The 19,246-nt window shown below is 39.2% G+C and overlaps 1 protein-coding gene across 7 annotated transcripts in view; it reads left to right on the top strand.

Moving 5' to 3' along the window:
• The window catches only part of ARHGAP24 (Rho GTPase activating protein 24), a 432,308-nt gene that overhangs the window by 362,865 nt on the left and 50,197 nt on the right, over nt 1–19,246 (top strand). For all 7 annotated transcript variants that reach the window (XM_032862347.1, XM_032862355.1, XM_032862374.1 and 4 more), the window contains one exon: nt 17,597–17,804. In XM_032862347.1, the coding sequence (XP_032718238.1) occupies nt 17,597–17,804 (208 nt within the window). The remainder of the gene's footprint in view (nt 1–17,596; nt 17,805–19,246) is intronic.

Here is a 19,246-nt window from a genome sequence, read left to right as displayed (position 1 = left end):
CTTTTCCAGGCTGTTGCTGCTCATTTGTAACATGAGATGTTCTGGGGACATTTAATGTATCTTGGAAGCACAGAGCAAGGTGTTTTTGACCTTTTCCACCCTCTCTCCGTTAGTGGAGCATAGCATAGCCACAAGAATCCTGCCTACCACTGCTATGCATTGTGCCCTCTTTGCTTTCTCCTTAAATACCAAAGAGGGAAGGCAGTGCCCTCCGAGAAAATCCCTGTGGCAAATGGCTCCCACAGGACTGGGGAACAGCTTCCACCTATCATCTCCTGTGGGTTATTTTTAAACTATTGTCCTGTCCTATGCAGTCTTAGCAATCTGAGGAATGTTCAGCATGTGGGTCAAGGATTAACAGATTTCTAATTTACAAAACTGTATTCTGGTTTCTGTCAGAACCATAAGGGAGAGGAGAAGCAGGAAGCTTGGAGTTGTTTTAAGTCTCCTTCCCCTTTCGCCAGAGTGGGCGGCACAGCAGGCTCGCTCGCTCTCTCATTGCCGGGCATCTGGGACCACAGTTGTGCAGCGAGGCTCTGGGAGAGAAGCGGCTTCTCTATGCGAGGGGCTAATCACTCCAGTGGGAAAGGGCCTGACTCACTGGGCTGTTTACATCTTTATTTAAGGTCCTGCACTGAAAAGAATGGACTTTTCTTTCAATCCCGGGTCCCCAAACCATGCTATCTTAAGAAGAGAATGTTCTTTTGTGCTTTGTTTAATGTCCTGGGTACTCAAGTAGTTCAAGAAGTGCACCCGTTTCTGCGTTAGTTCCTGCGTTAGTTCCTGCATTTCTCAATCAAGCCTGTTGGAGAGCATCAGCTTAAGTCATTGCAATGAAAGCAAAAGGGAGAGCGCATGATCACGGAAAAGCACGGTGAAAAAGAGCGTTGACGCGTCCTCTTTTCCTGACCCACATTTAAAACATCTTTTTTACTGTTGCCGAGGGTAGACCCACGGAGGAGGAGACTTGCAGCTTTAGAAATGCCCTCAGAATGAAGTGTGGAGTTGAGTGAAAGTCTCCTGAGGCCTGGTGGTCGTGGAACCTGCAGGCTGGGCAGGCCCTGACTGACTTCTCAGGGTTGTTTTTTCTTCCAGATCCTTCGGTTCTTTACTGTCCTTTTCATCTCTCCATTTCTTCATTTGGATACTCACAGAGATCACTGAAAATGGTTTCCCGGTGATTTGAAAAATCTAGGAACTGAGAAACCTTTCTTAGGCAGGAAGCTGGGGATGGCAGGGCTTAGACTTGTGTTCTGGAGAGAGAATGAGTCCAGTCAGTGTACTTTGACCCTGTTGATTTTGAAACTATATATGTAGTTCTTTTTACATCTGTAAGACTAATATCTAATATGGGAAGCATAACCAAACTTTTGATTACCTGCAGGCTCATACTACCTTGGTTGCCGAATGTTAGTGTTTATTTCTAGTCACAGTAGGCTCGCTCACTGATTTAAGGTTGTTATGCTCACAGGACACACTGAGGTAAAATTTTCAACTGTAACTGTATATCGTTTTGGGGTTTTTGTTTTGTTAGGTTTTTTTGTTTGTTTTCCTGAGGTGCTCTCCTCTTAGAGATAAGCCATCATTAATTCTCTAGAGTTTTTCTCCACATTCTAACCAGATAGTAGCCACGCACTTTTGCTTCTTCCTTTATAGACTCTATTTCAATTTCTTTCACCTTAGTTCTCTATGCCTTTATTTATTCATGCACACAACTTACTTTTTTTGAGGATTTTATTTATTTGTCACAGAGAGAGAGGGAGGACAAGCAGAAGGGAGCAGGAGAGAGAGAGAAACAGGCTTCCTGCTGAGCGGGGAGCCAGATGCGGGGCTCCATCCTAGAACCCTGGGATCATGACCTGAGCCAAAGGCAGATGTTTAACCAACTGAGCCACCAGGAGCTCTGCACACCACTTATTTTAACCTAGGAAGAGGCTCTTCAAGACAGCATCCATCCTCACTTGTTTCCACCCTAATGTTCTTCATAAATTCCCATGACACACAAGCCATTTGTAAAGCATCGACCAATTGGTGTTCCCAAAAGAGTTTTCTCAAGCATCCCACAGCTCGAATATTTTTATGAGTCCCTACTGCTCCCTAGAGGAAGTCCCAACAGTTTCATGTAATTAGCAAGTCTTTCTAACCAAGTCCATCTATTCCCTGGAGAATAAACTCCCAGGTCTCCAGACTGTCCCACTCTTTCTTCCCTAAACACATGTCCTATGCCACCTGTTTGCTTTTTTTCACTATGCTATGACACCCTTTCTGCTCTGTTCATACTTTATGCTTCCTTCTAGGCATTGGTGACTCTCATTTTTCAGCAAGCCTTCTCTTCACCCAAGCCTTCTGTGTAGTCCTTATATTTCTTTTATGTTGCTACCCAGCCATCTTATCTTCATAGCCATTTTAAAGTGCTTTATATACATTTGTAGTAAAAGATAGATAGATAGATAGATATTTACTTCTTCCCAGAGTGAAGAATAGCAATAGGTCTATTCACTCAAGGATTCAAGGTTTATTGCAAACTGATGAAATACAGTATTAATATGTATCTTTTCCTACTGATCCATAGGCGGTAATGAGTTAAAATAGGTTACCTTTGTCATGGTTGTGACATGGTTGAATAAAACTGACATTTTCTTTAAAGTTTATTGTATGTTGTGAATGGTGTAATCATATTTGTCATTTGTGTATGTTGCAATTCATATTTGAAATGGATTTGTCCGGTAGAATGTTACTATTCAAGTTAATTTAATTTTTTGAAGAGTTTATTTGTTTGTTTATTTATTTATTTATTTGACAGATGGAGATCACAAGGAGGCAGAGAGGCAGGGGGGGGCGGGGGGGCGTGGCGGTGAGCAGGCTCCCGCTGAGCAGAGAGCCCCATGTGGGGCTCGATCCCAGGACACTGGGATCATGACCCGAGGCAAAGGCAGAGGCTTTAACCCATTGAGCCACTCAGGAGCCCCTCAAATTAATATATTTTAAATGGTGCTATAAATGAGTAGCTCATTAATTCATAATATCAGAATTTTATGGAGCACCTAACAAGTGGCTCTGGAGATGAGTAGGCAAACGAAACAGGTTGCCTTGAATCTGTGAGTTCACACACTCCTTGAGGATAAACAGACATAAGCAATTACTCTGTGGTAAGCAGTACAACAAAGTGTATAGGAGGACTGAGGAGCCCATAAACAGAAGACCGACCGTGGGCTTATCTGGAAAGGCAGTGATTCATCTAAACTGTGTAAAATCAGATTTAATCATTTAGATAGAAATCAGATTTAGACATTTTCTCCTGTATTATCTTAAGAGTGCTCAGCATACCTGTGAAAAGAAAAATATGTCTGAATTGAACTAACATAACATAGTCGAAAAGGAAGACTTTAAGAGTTGTATAGACCTGTGTTTGTATCCCAGATCTGCCACTTTTTAAATGGGTGACTCCAGATCACCTAGCATCTTTGTAGAAGGGAGACCTTCTTGCAGAATACTTGGAGTCTCAAATAAGAAAATACATGCAAATTGCATGGCTTGGTATCTAGACATAAATGATGTCTGCTGGTCTGAGATCTAGGCCACTGTGCTGGCATTATTACACCTCTTAGTTCTGCCAAGCCTTTCTTTTTCTCCCTCCTTCTCCACTCTGTCTACAAAAAGAATCAAGACTCTTCCAAACATTCGCTGGCTTTTATAGATTTGGAGCTCCTGGGATTAAAAGATTTCTATCCATATAAGATTTTTTGGTTGCTTAGAAAGTATTGGTGACAGACTTAAGTAAACTTTGGCTCTTTGTTTCTTAGTTCTGTGCTAAATTGGATGTCTTTTATTTTGATTTGTCTATTTATCATAGGTGAATGTTCATTTTTAATTAAAAATTATTATAATCCTGATGATATCAAGATTGATTCTGCTAGCAGGATTGCAGTAAGCAGAAGGATAAGTAAAAGCAAGTTCTCTATATAGCTTAGTATGTGATCTATAGGAGGAGAAGGACAGGAACTCTGAGAAATCATGACAGCAGAGAATTTGAGTAATAGAGGAAAAGTTTAATTTCTGGCTTTTCATCAAGCATACCACAGACTTTTTTGCTTTCAAGTTTTTGTAGAAATCAATGTCACAGCGTGAAAATTATTGATGAGTGTCATTTTCCATTGGAATTATTCACTTATTTCCACAACTGAGGAAGTGAGAAGTATTTTAATGCACACATTAATCCCACAAATGTTTATGGAGCACGCAATCCTTACCCACTCTGGCAGTAAGTTCCAGGGACATAAGCAAGGGAGTTTGTCCATCTGTCTTGGTGCATTCGGGCTGCTGGAACGAAATGTCATCCACTATGTAGCTTATACACAACAGAAATTTAGTTCTTACACTTCTGGGGGCTAGAAGTCTAAGATCAGGCCGGTATGGCTAGGTTCAGGTGAAAGCTCTTTTCTGGGTTGCAGACTATCAATTTCCTGTATTCTCAAGTGACAGAATGGGAAGATTCTAGAGAGGTCTCTGGAGCCCTTTTCCAAGGCACTCATCCCATTCAGGAGGGCTCCACCCTCATGAGGTATCCGCCTCCCGAAGGCCCCACCCTAATACCATCATCTCAGGCAATAGGTTTTCAACCCAGGAATTTGGAGGGGACAAGGACCCTCAGACCATAGAACTGTGGTAGAATGGGGTCTGAGCCATGGAAACCTTCCAATCTGGCACCTGGCCAATTCAGTCCTTGTGTCTGTGGCAACTTGGGAAATTTTCCTACCCCTCTCTGACATTTAACGGTTAGACACATGGTCTACAGCTGTGATCCAACATTATTTATTTTTTATAATTTATTTATTTATTTATTTATTTATTTATTTTTAATAAACATATAACATATTTTTATCCCCAGGGGTACAGGTCTGTGAATCGCCAGGTTTACACATTTCACAGGACTCATCACAGCACATACCCTCCCCAATGTCCATATCCCCACCACCCTCTCCCGTCCCCCCTCTCCCAGCAACCCTCAATCTGTTTTTTGAGATTGAGTCTTTTATGGTTTGTCTCCCTCCCAATCCCATCTTCTTTCATTTTTTCTTTTCCTACCCCCCAGCCCCCCCCCCACATTGCATCTCCAATTCCTCATATCAGGGAGATCATATGATAGTTGTCGTTCTCCGATTGACTTATTTTGCTAAGCATAATACCCTCTAGTTCCATCCACGTCGTCACAAATGGCAAGATTTCATTTCTTTTGATGGCTGCATAGTATTCCATTGTATATATATATACCACAACGTCTTTATCCATTCGTCTGTTGATGGACATCTAGGTTCTTTCCATAGTTTGGCTATTGTGGACATTGCTGCTATAAACATTCAGGTGGACGTGCCCCTTTGGAGCACCACATTTGTATCTTTAGGATATATACCCAGTAGTGCAATCGCTGGGTCATAGGGTAGCTCTATTTTCAGTTTTTTGAGGAACCTCCACACTGTTTTCCAGAGTGGTTGCACCAGCTTGCATTCCCACCAACAGTGTAGGAGGGTTCCCCTTTCTCCAAATCCTCGCCAGCATCTGTCATTTCTTGACTTGTTAATTTTAGCCATTCTGACTGGTGTGAGGTGGTATCTCGTTGTGGTTTGGATTTGTATTTCCCTGATGCCGAGTGATGTGGAGCATTTTTTCATGTGTCTGTGGGCCATCTGGATGTCTTCTTTGCAGAAATGTCTGTTCATGTCCTCTGCCTACTTTTTGATTGCATTATTTGTTCTTTGGGTGTTAAGTTTGCTAAGCTCTTTATAGATTTTGGATACTAGCCCTTTATCTGATATGTCATTTGCAAATATCTTCTCCCATTCTGTGAGTTGTCTTTTGGTTTTGTTCACTGTTTCCTTTGCTGCGCAAAAGCTTTTGATCTTGATGAAATCCCAATAGTTCATTTTTGCCCTTGCTTCTGTTGTCTTTGGCAATGTTCCTAGGAAGAAGTTGAAGTTGAGGTCAAAGAGGTTGCTCCCTGTGTTCTCCTCAAGGATTTTGATGGATTCCTTTCTCACATTGAGGTCCTTCATCCATTTTGAGTCTATTTTTGTGTGTGGTATAAGGAAATAGTCCAATTTCATTTTTCTGCATGTGGCTCTCCAATTTTCCCAGCACCATTTGTTGAAGAGACTGTCTTTTCTCCATTGGACATTCCTTTTTGCTTTGTCGAAGATTAATTGACCATAGAGTTGGGGGTCTATTTATGGGCTCTCTATTCTGTTCCATTGATCTATGTGTCTGTTTTTGTGCCAGTACCATACTGTCTTGATGATGACAGCTTTGTAATAGAGCTTGAAGTCTGGAATGGTGATGCCACCAACTTTGGCTTTCTTTTTCAATATTCCTTTGGCTATTCGAGATCTTTTCTGGTTCCATATAAATTTTAGGATTGTTTGTTCTATTTCTTTGAAAAAATGGATGGGATTTTGATAGGGATTGCATTAAATGTGTAGATTGCTTTAGGTAGCATAGACATTTTCACAATATTTGTTCTTCCAATCCATGACATGGAACATTTTTCCATTTCTTCGTGTTTTCCTCAATTTCTTTCATGAGTACTTTATAGTTTTCTGAGTTTTTTGAGTATAGATTCTTTGCCTCTTTGGTTAGGTTTATTCCTAGATATCTTATGGTTTTGGGTGCAGTTGTAAATGGGACTGACTCCTTAATTTCTCTTTATTCTGTCTTGTTGTTAGTGTAAAGAAATGCAACTGATTTCTGTGCATTGACTTTATATCCTGACATTTTACTGAATTCCTGTACAAGTTCTAGCAGATTTGGAGTGGAGCTTTTTGGGTTTTCCACATAAAGTATCATATCATCTGCAAAGAGTGATAGTTTTGACTTCTTTGCCGATTTGGATGCCTTTAATTTCTTTTTGTTGTCTGATTGCTGAGGCTAGGACTTCTAGTACTATGTTGAACAGCAGTGGTGATAACGGACATCCTTGTCATGTTCTTGACCTTAGCAGAAAAGCTTTCAGTTTTTCTCCATTGAGAATGATATTTGCAGTGGATTTTTCATAGATGGCTTTGATAATATTGAGGTATGTGTCCTCTATCCCTACACTTTGAAGAGTTTTAATCAGGAAGGGATGTTGCACTTTGTCAAATTCTTTTTCAGCATCTATTGAGAGTATCATATGGTTCTTGTTCTTTCTTTTATTAATGTATTGTATCACATTGATTGATGTGCAGATGTTGAACCAACCTTGCAGCCCTGGAATAAATCCCATTTGGTTGTGGTAAATAATTCTTTTAATGTGCTGTTGGATCCTATTGGCTAGTATTTTGGTGAGAATTTTCACATCTGTGTTCATCAAGGATATTGGTCTGTAATTCTCTTTTTTGATGGGGCTACTTGTCTTATTTTGCGATCAAGGTGATGCTGGCCTCATAAAATGAGTTTGGAAGTTTTCCTTCCATTTCTATTTTTTCGAACAGTTTCAGGAGAATAGGAATTAATTCTTCTTTAAATGTTTGGTAGAATTCCCCCGGGAAGCCATCTGGCCCTGGACTTTTGTTTGTTTGGAGATTTTTTATGACTGTTTCAATCTCCTTACTGGTTATGGGTCTGTTCAGGTTTTCTATTTCTTCCTGCTTCAGTTTTGGTAGTTTATATGTCTCTAGAAATGTATCCATTTCTTCCAGATTGTCGAATTTGTTGGCATAGAGTTGCTCATAGTATGTTCTTAAAATTGTTTTCATTTCTTTGGTGTTGGTTGTGATCTCTCCCCTTTCATTCATGATTTTATTTATTTGGGTCCTTTCTCTTTTCTTTTGGATAAGTCTGGCCAGGGGTTTATCAATCCTATTAATTCTTTCAAAGAACCAGCTCCTAGTTTCGTTGATTTGTTCTATTTTTTTTTTTAGTTTCTATTTCATTGATTTCTGCTCTGATCTTTATGATTTCTCTTCTCCTGCTGGGTTTAGGCTTTCTTTGTTGTTCTTTCTCCAGGTCCTTTAGGTGTAGGGTTAGGTTGTGTATTTGAGACCTTTCTCGTTGCTTGAGAAAGGCTTGTACTGCTATATATTTTCCTCTCAGGACTGCCTTTGTTGTGTCCAACAGATTTTGAACCATTGTGTTTTCATTATCATTTGTTTCCATGAATTTTTTCAATTCTTCTTTAATTTCCTGGTTGACCCATTCATTTTTTAGAAGGATGCTGTTTAGTCCCCATGTATTTGGGTTCTTTCCAAATTTCTTCTTGTGATTGAGTTCTAGCTTCAGAGCATTGTGGTCTGAAAATATGCAGGGAATGATCCCAATCTTTTGATACCGTTTGAGACATGATTTATGACCCAGGATGTGGTCTATTCTGGAGAATGTCCCATGTGCACTAGAAAAGAATGTATATTCTGTTGCTTTGTGATGGAATGTTCTGAATATATCTGTGATGTCCATCTGGTCCAGTGTGTCATTTAAGGCCTTTATTTCCTTATTGATCTTTTGCTTGGATGATCTGTCCATTTCAGTGAGGGGAGTGTTAAAGTCCCCTAGTATTATTTTATTATTGTCAATGTATTTCTTTGATTTTGTTATTAATTGGTTTATATAGTTGGCTGCTCCCATGTTAGGGGCATAGATATTTAAAATTGTTAGTTCTTCTTGTTGGACAGACCCTTTGAGTATGATATAGTGTCCTTCCTCATCTCTTATTATAGTCTTTGGCTTAAAATCTAATTGATCTGATATAAGGATTGTCACCCCAGCTTTCTTTTGATGTCCAATAGCATGGTAAATTGTTTTCCACCCCCTCACTTTAAATCTGGAGGTGTCTTCGGGTCTAAAATTAGTTTCTTGTAGGCAGCATATTGATGGGTTTTGCTTTTTTATCCATTCTGATACCCTGTGTCTTTTGATTGGGGCATTTAGTCCATTAACATTCAGGGTAACTATTCAGAGATATAAATTCAGTGCCATTGTATTGCTTGTAAGGTGACTGTTACTGTATATTGTCTCTGTTTCTTTCTGATCTACTACTTTTAGGCTCTCTCTTTGCTTAGAGGGACCCCTTTCAATATTTCCTGTAGAACTGATTTGGTGTTTGCAAATTCTTTCAGTTTCTGTTTGTCCTGGAAGCTTTTTATCTCTCCTTCTATTTTCAATGATAGCCTAGCTGGATATAGTATTCTTGGCTGCATGTTTTTCTCATTTAGTGCTCTGAATATATCATGCCAGTTCTTTCTGGCCTGCTGGGTCTTTGTGGATAGGTCTGCTGCCAATCTAATATTTTTACCCTTGTATGTTACAGACTTCTTTTCCCGGGCTGCTTTCAGGATTTTCTCTTTGTCGCTAAGACTTATAAATTTTACTATCAGGTGATGGGGTGTGGACCTATTTTTATTGATTTTGAGGGGCGTTCTTAGCATCTCCTGGATTTTGATGTTTGTCCCCTTTGCCATATTAGGGAAATTCTCTACAATAATTCTCTCCAATATACCTTCTGCTCCCTTCTCTCTTTCTTCTTCTTCTGGAATCCCAATTATTCTAATGTTGTGTCGTCTTATGGTGTCACTTATCTCTTGAATTCTCTCCTCGTGGTCCAGTATTTTTTTGTCTCTCTTTTGCTCAGCTTCTTTATTCTCTGTCATTTGGTCTTCTATGTCACTAATTCTTAGGTCTGCCTCATTTATCCTAGCAGTAAGAGCTTCCATTTTTTATTGCACCTCATTAATAGCTTTTTTGATTTCAACTTGTTTAGATTTTAGTTCTTTTATTTCTCCAGAAAGGGCTTTTATCTCTCCAGAGAGCGTTTCTCTAATATCTTCTATGCCTTTTTCGAGCCCGGCTAGAACCTTGAGAATCATCATTCTGAACTCTAGATCTGTCATATTACCAATGTCTGTATTGATTAGGTCCCCAGCCTTCAGTACTGCCTCTTGCTCTTTTTTTTGTGGTGAGTTTTTCCGCCTTGTCATTTTGTCCAGATAAGATTTGCTTTCTCCTCCTCTGGAATTCCGCTGTTTTCCTTGGTGAGTGAAGTTGGTCTTGGCTGGGTTTCTTGTCATTCTTCTTGGGGAGGGGCCTGTTGTAGTGATTCTCAAGTGTCTTTGCCCCAGGCGGAATTGCACTGCCCTTACCAGGCTGAGTAATCCGCTCGGGTTTGCTTTTGGGAGCTTTTGTTCCCTGAGCACTTTCCGTAGAGTTCCAAAGGACGGGAATGAAGATGGCAGCCTCCCAGTCTCTGGCCTGGAGGAGCCGAGAGCCCAGGGCCCCACTCCTCAGTGCGCCCTCAGAGAACAGCACCCAACCATCCCTGTCTCCCTGGCCTCTGGCTGCGCTTGGGGGAAAGCGCTCAATCGCTCGCACTTGGAGAAGAGCGCCCGGTCGCTTCTGTCTCCATGGCCTCCGGCCACGCTCCGAACTCACCGAGCCTGCGACTGGTTCAAGGTAAGCCTGAGTTGAAAGCTCACTCCTTGGCATTGTCGCTGTTGCCAGCTTACCCGCTCTAAAACCTGGGAGCTCTGATACACTTAGACACCCCCGGACCTTCTGTGACCCCGTGGGACCTGTGGTTACGCTGCCCCCACGTGGGCTTCCTCCTGGTTTAGCCTCTGGAGCAATGTCCCTCCATGGAGCAGACTTTTAAAAGTCCTGATTTTGTGCTCCATTGCTCCACCGCTTGCCGGGAGCTGGCCCCTCTCCCCACGGTCTATCTTCCCGTCACTTTGGATTCACGTCTTCACAGGTCCTACCTTTCAGAAAGTGATCGATTTTCTGTTTCTAGAATTGTTGCTCTTCTTCTCTTTGATTTCCCGTTGGATTTGTAGGTGTTCGCAATGGTTGGATAAGCTATCTAGCTGATCTCCTGCTTCCTGATGTCGTCTCAGTCAGCTACTTCTCCGCCATCTTGACTCACACCCCCCCATCCAACATTATTTATAATGTAAAGTAATTATTTTACCGTAGTGATTCTAAAAGTACAATCGTCTTTTGACTGGTGAGAGAGAGCAGTCCAGTATAGATAGTCATCTAAATAAATAATTACAAAGCAATGCTAAGAAGCCAAAGCAGAAACACAGCAGGCTTTGGGTCTGGAGTGATGAGGGAATGTTAGTCAAGACTTCACAGAGGAGATGATATGAGTTGAATCTTGCAGAGTAAGTTTGCCTAGGCTGACTCATGATGGCAAAACCCTCCTACCAGAAGGAAGCCTGAAGATACACTAGGACGTATTGCTCTTATGGAACAACTAATAGTCCAGTATAGATGGAGAGCATGTTGTTTATGAGCAAATAGTAGGGTGGATATGGCGGAGGGCCTGGCAGACAGTGGGCACCATCTAAATGTTTCTTGATTGGTTGATAAAGAGGCAGAGATCAGATTGTGGAGATTTTGTATTGCATGAAAAAGAGTTTGGTTGGCCGGTGGGCCCCACTGGAAGAAATAAAGCGAAGGAATGTCATGATCCAATTTAAACATTATGAAGATCACTATGGCAGCACTTGCCTGAGGTAGATACTCTGCTCTTCAAAAAATCACTTAAGAAATGTTGAGGATCTAGCCTAACGTAGTGACAGTGAGTTTGGAAGGGACCCAGGTGATGACTAAGTGAGGCTGGTGAAGGAAAGAGGAATCTGGGTTGACTCTCAGATAGCACTTCAAATGTTCAGGAGGATAACTGGAACTGATAACCAAAACACTTGCAGGAAGTAGGACAGGTTTTAAAGAAAGGGGGACTTTGGGGCACCTTGGTGGCTCAGTGGGTTAAGCCTCTGCCTTTGGTTCAGGTCATGATCTCGGGGTCCTGGGATCGAGCCCCGCATTGGGCTCTCTGATCAGCAGGGAGCCTGCTTCTCCCTCTCCCTCTCTGCTTACCTCTCTGCCTACCTGTGATCTTTCTTTGTCAAATAAATAAATAAAATCTCTTTTAAAAAAAAAAGGTGACTTCATTTTAGAAATTCTGAGTTTGGGAATGTTTTGAGACATCCATGTTGAGGGGTCTAATGGGCACTTAGAAATCCAATGCCAAGGATCATAAGAGTGGCCCAAATTGAGATACAGGTCTGGGAATTACTGACAGACAGTGAGATTAAATGTAGTCAAGCAAAGAAATTGTGTCAAGTAGCATAAAAATAGGGCTGAGGACAGAACCCAGAGGACCAACAAATTTATGAGAAGAATGTAGTAAGTAGTACAGTCAAGAAGGAGATTGATAAAGAGTATTCTGGAAGGCAGGAACTATGTAACACATGAGAAGTGTCAAGAAGAAGCATGACATTGACAGTTTCAGGGCATGAGGCATGATGTAATACAAAAAGTAAATTTGACTTTCAGTGATTTGGCAACTAGGAAGTTGCCAATGACTATAGAAAAAGTTCTTTTAGTAGAATGACAGTGTCAGAGTCCAAATTGCAATGGTTGGCAAAAGGCCAGAAAGTGATGACATGGAGCCAGAGTTACACTTAACTGGGAACCAAAGAGCAAAAAGAGTAAATAATTGCAAGGCAGAGAAAATCCAGGAAGGTTTGGCTTTGTGTTTGTTTATTCAAATTTAAGATAGGTGGAATATGAATACATTTATCTGATCACACTCAGTTAACTTCACAGGCTGCCTCTAGCTATAGAGGGTATAAATCACACATAAAGCAGGAACTTCACAAATCCTGAAGGAAATTTAGATCTCTTTCTCTCTCTCTCCAGTTGGAACAGCTTCCCACAGGTATAATAAAATCACCTGTGTAATTTACCTTCTCAGCCCTGTGAAAAGTCACCTCCTTGGTGATGCTTTATGACACCATCAATGTATTTCCAAGGGAAGTACACATGATGTACTTTGGTCACCTAGAAATTCCAGGGATGGCTTTGTCAGGTAGTGTGAAACCTCCCTGGGAATTTAAGTGGACATAGCTAGAACCATTTGCATGACTCACATCACAGAGTATATTCTTGTTAATTATCTACTAGTCAGTGTCCTTTTCCCCATGCTGCTAGTTGGGGATAGGCTCATGACCTTCATGCTTTCTTGTTAATCTTAAAATTTGAAGTTTCACAGCTTCCTCAATGAAAATGCTAAACAAAACAGCTTTAAAAAATTTCTCCCTGAACTTCCATGCAAAAAAAAAAACAAAAAAAAAAACATATAGGACAATAAGTCACATCTACCGTTGTAAGACAGAAGACAGAGATGTTTGGGACATTCTATTTCCAATGCTACAAAATAGGAAGTATACGTCTATTACAATCACTTACTAATTCTTTGCAAGACCAGACTTGGAGCAGAAAACTATCAATTTTCCACAGGAATCTCTAAGCGTGTGTAGCGAACATCTACATGCTTTCACTCCCTTAGATATTATATTGCTAAACAGACATAGCTGTTTACATAAAGAATCATTTCCTTGGGCAGCACGTAGAAGATAATCAGAGTTTTCTCCATCTCTGTTTTTTTTTTTTTTCCTGATCTTCCTCCAAATCTGCATTTTCTCAGCAGAAATTACTCCTGCTAGTTTGATAACAGAGATATAGGTCAGAAAGCTAGTAAGCAGCAGGTTTCTCCCTCAGTAACATAGTTTGCAGCTAGTGTACGCCCCTCACAGTGTATTAAATACAGTGTGGCTCTGAAATCCAAGAGCCTTGAACAAATCCCAGGTCCATCACTTCCAGCTAGCTGTGTGACATTTATCAAGTCACTTAACCTCTCTGTGCTTGTCTTCTCCGTGGTACAATAGTAGTGCCCACCTCATAAAGTAGTGTGAGTTTTAAGTGAAAAAAATGCCGATAAACCACTTGTACCCACACCTGAGATAGATAAGTACATCTTTGCTATTATCACTTTTTAGAGCACAGAAAAGGAACTCTATTCTATTTGTTTTTAGAGTTTACTAATATGTTAAATTACTAGAAAATGAGGACATATAATCATTATGATTAAATAAGAAGGAAGAGGACTGGTATTTGGGAATGGGAAAAGGTTTTACGGCTGAATAAATCTGAATGTGGACTTCCATTCTGACACATGGTGTTGTGTAACTAACCTTGAGCTATTCATTTAACCTTTCTGAGTCCCAATTTCCTCATGTATAAGACAGTTATCTTATATATTTATTATGAAAATAAGAGAATATATGTCAAGGACTTAGTACATAATAGAGACTTAGTAAAAATTAAATGGAAAGATGTTAGGGCTTTTGGTTTTTTGGTTTCTTACTATACTTTTTTTTTTTTTTAAAGATTTTGTTTATTTATTTGTCAGAGAGAGAGCACAAACAGGGGGAGTGGCTGGCAGAGAGAGAAACAGACTCTCTGCTAAGCAAAGAACCTGATGTGGGACTCAATCCCAGAACCCTGGGACCACGACCCGAACCAAAAGCAGATTCTTAACTGACACCTGCCATCCAGGTGTCCCTCCTGCGGTACTTAAGTAAATTCTTACCACAACACAAAGCTGTATATACAGGAAGGAAGGGAAAAAAGAAGGGAGGGAGGGAGGAAGAAAGGAAGGAAGGAAACAAACCAGACTAGCCATAAAGCAAAGCTTACTCCTTACTTTATCATGTCCCTAAGTTGTTGGGAAAAAAGAAATTCTGGGAATTTTAAAAGAATGTTTGACTGTTTTTTATTACTGTGTAGAACAAAATCTTGAAAGTTTGATTCTCATTTGTAGCACACATAGTTCATAGATGTTGAGTTGCAACATCTTTAGTCAGTTTTCTGCTGGATTTGGAGAGAAACTTTAGATAATATATTTATCAATCTAAAACAATAAGCAAAAAACCACAGATACATAAGATGTATTCCCAGATATCAATATTGTTATTTATAAAAATAAATGGTTAGTGCCTTTGAAAGGCTATTTTCTTAACTTTGGCATAATAGAATCTGAATTTCTCAGGCAAATAAGCATCAAAGAACTCCACAGAAAAAGAGTCAGTATTCTCCATTCATAATCAGTTTTCAAGCTTTGTTATTAAAATACTAAAATATCTTCAAAGTCATCATTACCACTGCATGGTTAGAATTTGGTATTGTTGCAACCAACAGAAAACACAGCTAACAATGGGTAAACATGCATTTTTCTCACATTAAAAAAAAATCAAAAAGAATGTGCTGCTGGTATTAGGTCAGTGGTTCAATAATTTCATCCCCATTTTCTCTGAATCTTTCAGTCTTTCCCTCATGATTGCTTATCTAATAGCCAAAAGACGACTCTTAGATCAACAGCATGACCAAGTTCATGGTAGAAAAATGGAGTGATTGGCAATTCCAGCTGTCTCTCTCTTTCATCAAAAACAAAACCAAAAATCTTCCTAAAGACTCCAAAGACTTCTTAAAAAGTGGGAGAGGTATTTAATTTTCCAGTCCCTAAAATGGAAATGACAAGAGAAAATGGGGGTATGAATGTCTATTGAGTTAGCAAACCATTTTTGACACACCATTGAGAAACTACTTGTTCCAAAGTCTACAAATTTAGCTAAACGGACCTGCGGCCTACATTAATTTTCCTGCCCTTAGAAGATGCCATTTTCTAATTTTGCTTTCTATAGTTCTATATATATATATTTCCTTTCTATATATTTGCTTTCTATATATTTCTATATATTGCTTTCTATATATATATTCTATATATTTTGCTTTCTATTTATTTCTATATATTTTGCTTTCTAATATTTCTATATATATTGCTATCTATATATTAGTTCGCTCAACATTTTTTCCTAATGTGAATACATGAATTCCCTTAATACTAGATTTGATATCAGGTGTTGAATAGTTTGGTTTGTTGTTGTCTTATTGTTTCTACCAGGCTGAAAAATTTTCTCTTCGGTCGCAGTTGTTCTTTGCTTGGAGTGTGAATTTACATTGCTGAATCCATAAGTAAATTATTTTACAGATAGGGAGGTAAAACATTTGTTTTTATTGTTCAATTCTTAACCTAGTATTTTTTAAATAATTCCCGAAATATTCTGGAGTCTCACATAATTTCAATATGCAACACTAATTTTTCTTTCCCTTGTATGAAACCATTAGACCATTAAAACTATTCAGTGATTCATCCCATCTGGGAACACTGGAGTGACATTTGCTTGGGCTTTCCCCATTTTTTTTCTCATAGGCATATCGTTTTTGCCAAGCTACCACCTGGTATTAATATATTTAGAGCCTGCCTTCCTTTCTTCCTTCCTCTCTCTCTCTTTTTCTTTCTTTCTGAGAGAAGAAGCCAATACAATGGCTACTCTTTATTAAAAAGAAGAAAGTTTACAGCACAATTTGAGTAAGTTAGTGTAAAGGCTTAGTGGGCCCACTTGGTGGGGCACCAGCTTTTGACGAACTCCACAGTTAGGGTATCGCTGGGTCTCAACCTTTGTGCAGCCAGAACCAGATGAGATGAGAGCACTATTTGTGTTCTTCATAGATAGAGCCCACTATTTGCTTGTTGGGGATAGCTGGGACAAAACTAGGGTCTTCCTTGGTGTCTAAAGCTGCTTTTGGGGCTAGCATTTTGGAAGGACCCAGTCCCTTCCAAACAGACTTCATGGCCTCCATTTCCAGCCCAGTTATCTGTTCATCATCAGTAGGAACACTACCTCCACCAGCACAGCAGCCACTCCATTGGGACTGCAGGCCCTTATGGCCCTCCTGACCAGGGCTCCCACTCCACAGTTGAACCTTGAAGCTATCACACCCACCACTAGAGGAATTGTTTTTTAATCAGCGGGGTCCCAGGCACGAATAGTGGGTATGTTCAGCCCCAAATGCATGCAACAAGGAATTCATTCTTTGTGGTTATTTAAAAATCATTCATAAGACTGATTAAAACTGGCTAAAACACTACTGTGGGCTGGCAGTTCTAGATAATGTGTGATAAAGGAGGCTTTCCCATCTGTCAGGGGCAAATTGCCGAGATTCTGCCTCCTCGCTTTTGGTATAGGCACTAACTACTTCATGAGTCAGATTTTTCCCTTTCAACAAAAGTAATATAATAATAGAAAATAAATATTTAAATAATTTATTTAAATAAATAATATAAAATAAATATTTCATAAAAGATGAAATATTGCAGCCTGAAATATTTCATGCAGATGAAGATTCTGGGCATTTTTACCTGGTTTTATCACTTCGATTACAATCATGGCATCATTCCTTGTTTGAAAACAAAAGGTGAACAGAGAAATGAGCAACAGTTACACTAAATGATAATTGGACAGAAAGTTCAAGTATAGCAAAAAGTAGAATTTGACTATTCTCTGCAGAATATTTCTTCCATACTATTCCTTTCCCAAGCGGGAGAAAAAGAAAACCCAAAACCAAACTTTCATTCATTACAGTGTCTCTTATATCAAGGTCGCTATCTCCAACTTCATGTGTCTATTCGGTGTGGGGCTAAATACGGAGTATTAGGGGGGAAGGGCAGCATAAGGCAAAGCCTTTTCCTTCAAAGAATTGTGTAGTGTGGATTTGATTCTGTAAAAATGCGAAGTCCCCATTGTAAAATGCTTGCCAGCCTTTCTATCTTTGTTTTCCCTTTATATTGAGTTGGTTTTTTTGTTGTGTTGTGTTGTGTTTTGTTTTAAATAACCAGGTGGGGTGATAGAAATTCCTCAAATTCACTGTGACCCCTTTGTTTCTCCAGGCATTTTTGGACAGAAGCTGGAGGACACTGTCCGTTATGAGAAGAGATACGGGAATCGTCTGGCCCCAATGTTGGTGGAGCAGTGTGTGGACTTTATCCGACAAAGGGGGCTGAAAGAAGAGGGTCTCTTCCGGCTGCCAGGCCAGGCTAACCTTGTTAAGGAGCTCCAGGATGCCTTTGACTGTGGAGAGAAGCCGTCATTTGACAGGTAGAGTTCAAGATCTCACTAATCCTTGTGCCCTGAGAAATCCAAATTGAGCAGAAGGAAGGTAGTGAGCTGAGACCATAGAACCTTAATTGAGGTAATGATGGTTTTAGAATACAGATTATATAGCCACACACAAGGGTGCCCTGTTTTTACTAATTTAGAGTCAAAAATTTAACACTTGAGATGTCCTTCTCCTCGATACTTTTTGTTCCTCTTAAAACATGATCGTTTATTCATTTGCTTTGGTCCTAATTTAATACCGTGCGTCAGAAAAGTGAACTTTTAAATTAGGAGTCTTCTGTTCAGTGTTTTTTTTCCGAATTCTTTCAGCTAAGAGATAGTAAAAGTATTAATAAGCAGAGATTGGAATATAGGCAATGGAATTAGAATAACTTTTTAATAATAATAATTATAAAAGCACTGTATTTTTAAATATATAGTTTTGCCTTCATCTAGAGGAGATTTACAAGGGAACAAGCAGTATAGCACGATGAAATTCAGGGAATAATGGAAGTTCCAGGAAAGAGCATATAAACATCCGTAATTCCACTAATTAAGAGTTAAATACTTATAGCAATATTTTGTAAGTTACCTCCTTCTCTTCACTTTTTTAATTAGGAGAAAATAATATTTTTTATCCTAATATTATCAATTTAACATAATGTAGCAGGTATTTTTCATATTAATATTTGAAATACCCCAATATTACAATATATTTTAACTGATTATTTAATGGTTGGCAACCTCCATAAGCATGATTTTCATATCTAATATTTCACTCTGTAAGTATATAGTTTCATAACTATTTCAACAGTAGGGACATTTATGTCATCACATTTATCACTACTATAAATAATGTTGTAGAAGATAACCATTTACATAAATATTTTCTATTTTTGGATTTTTTTTTCCTTGAGAGAGATTCTCAGTATTGGTGTTGTGGATAAGAATTGTCTTGTTCTTGAAAATTGAAAATTGCATACTAAGTATTTTTCTCTTTGAAAACATAGAATAGTACCTGGATAGACACAGATCTATGGAACAGACAGACAGGAAGACACTTGAATACATGCTACAAGACAAAGGAAGCATTTTTGGGAATATGGGCTTTTGCTGATAATCCAAGAAATGCACATTAAATCATTTAATGCCCTCCCAGTAGTCACATCAACAAAGTCTTGAGCAATGGCAATATTCAATGCTGGCAAGGTATGTTAAGGTAGGCACCCTGGTGGTGAGAGTGCAAATGATCATAATCTTTCTAAAAAAATTAGTAACATATTTCAAGACTATTTTAGCAGGAAATTCTCATTCTAGAAAAAAATCAGATCTGTGGAAAACAACTGAAGTGCAAAGTTGCTTATTACAATCTTTATGAAGTAAAAAATGAACACTAGTCTATTATCTCTAGCAGTGGAGTATGGTTAATTAAATAATAGTGC

This window comes from Lontra canadensis, unplaced genomic scaffold, assembly GCF_010015895.1.
Source record: "Lontra canadensis isolate GAN:19392208 unplaced genomic scaffold, GSC_riverotter_1.0 scaffold1, whole genome shotgun sequence".
NCBI classification, from domain to species: Eukaryota; Metazoa; Chordata; class Mammalia; order Carnivora; family Mustelidae; genus Lontra; species Lontra canadensis.
The sequence above is the reverse complement of the archived record's forward strand: the minus strand, read 5'-3'. Positions and strand labels throughout refer to the sequence as shown.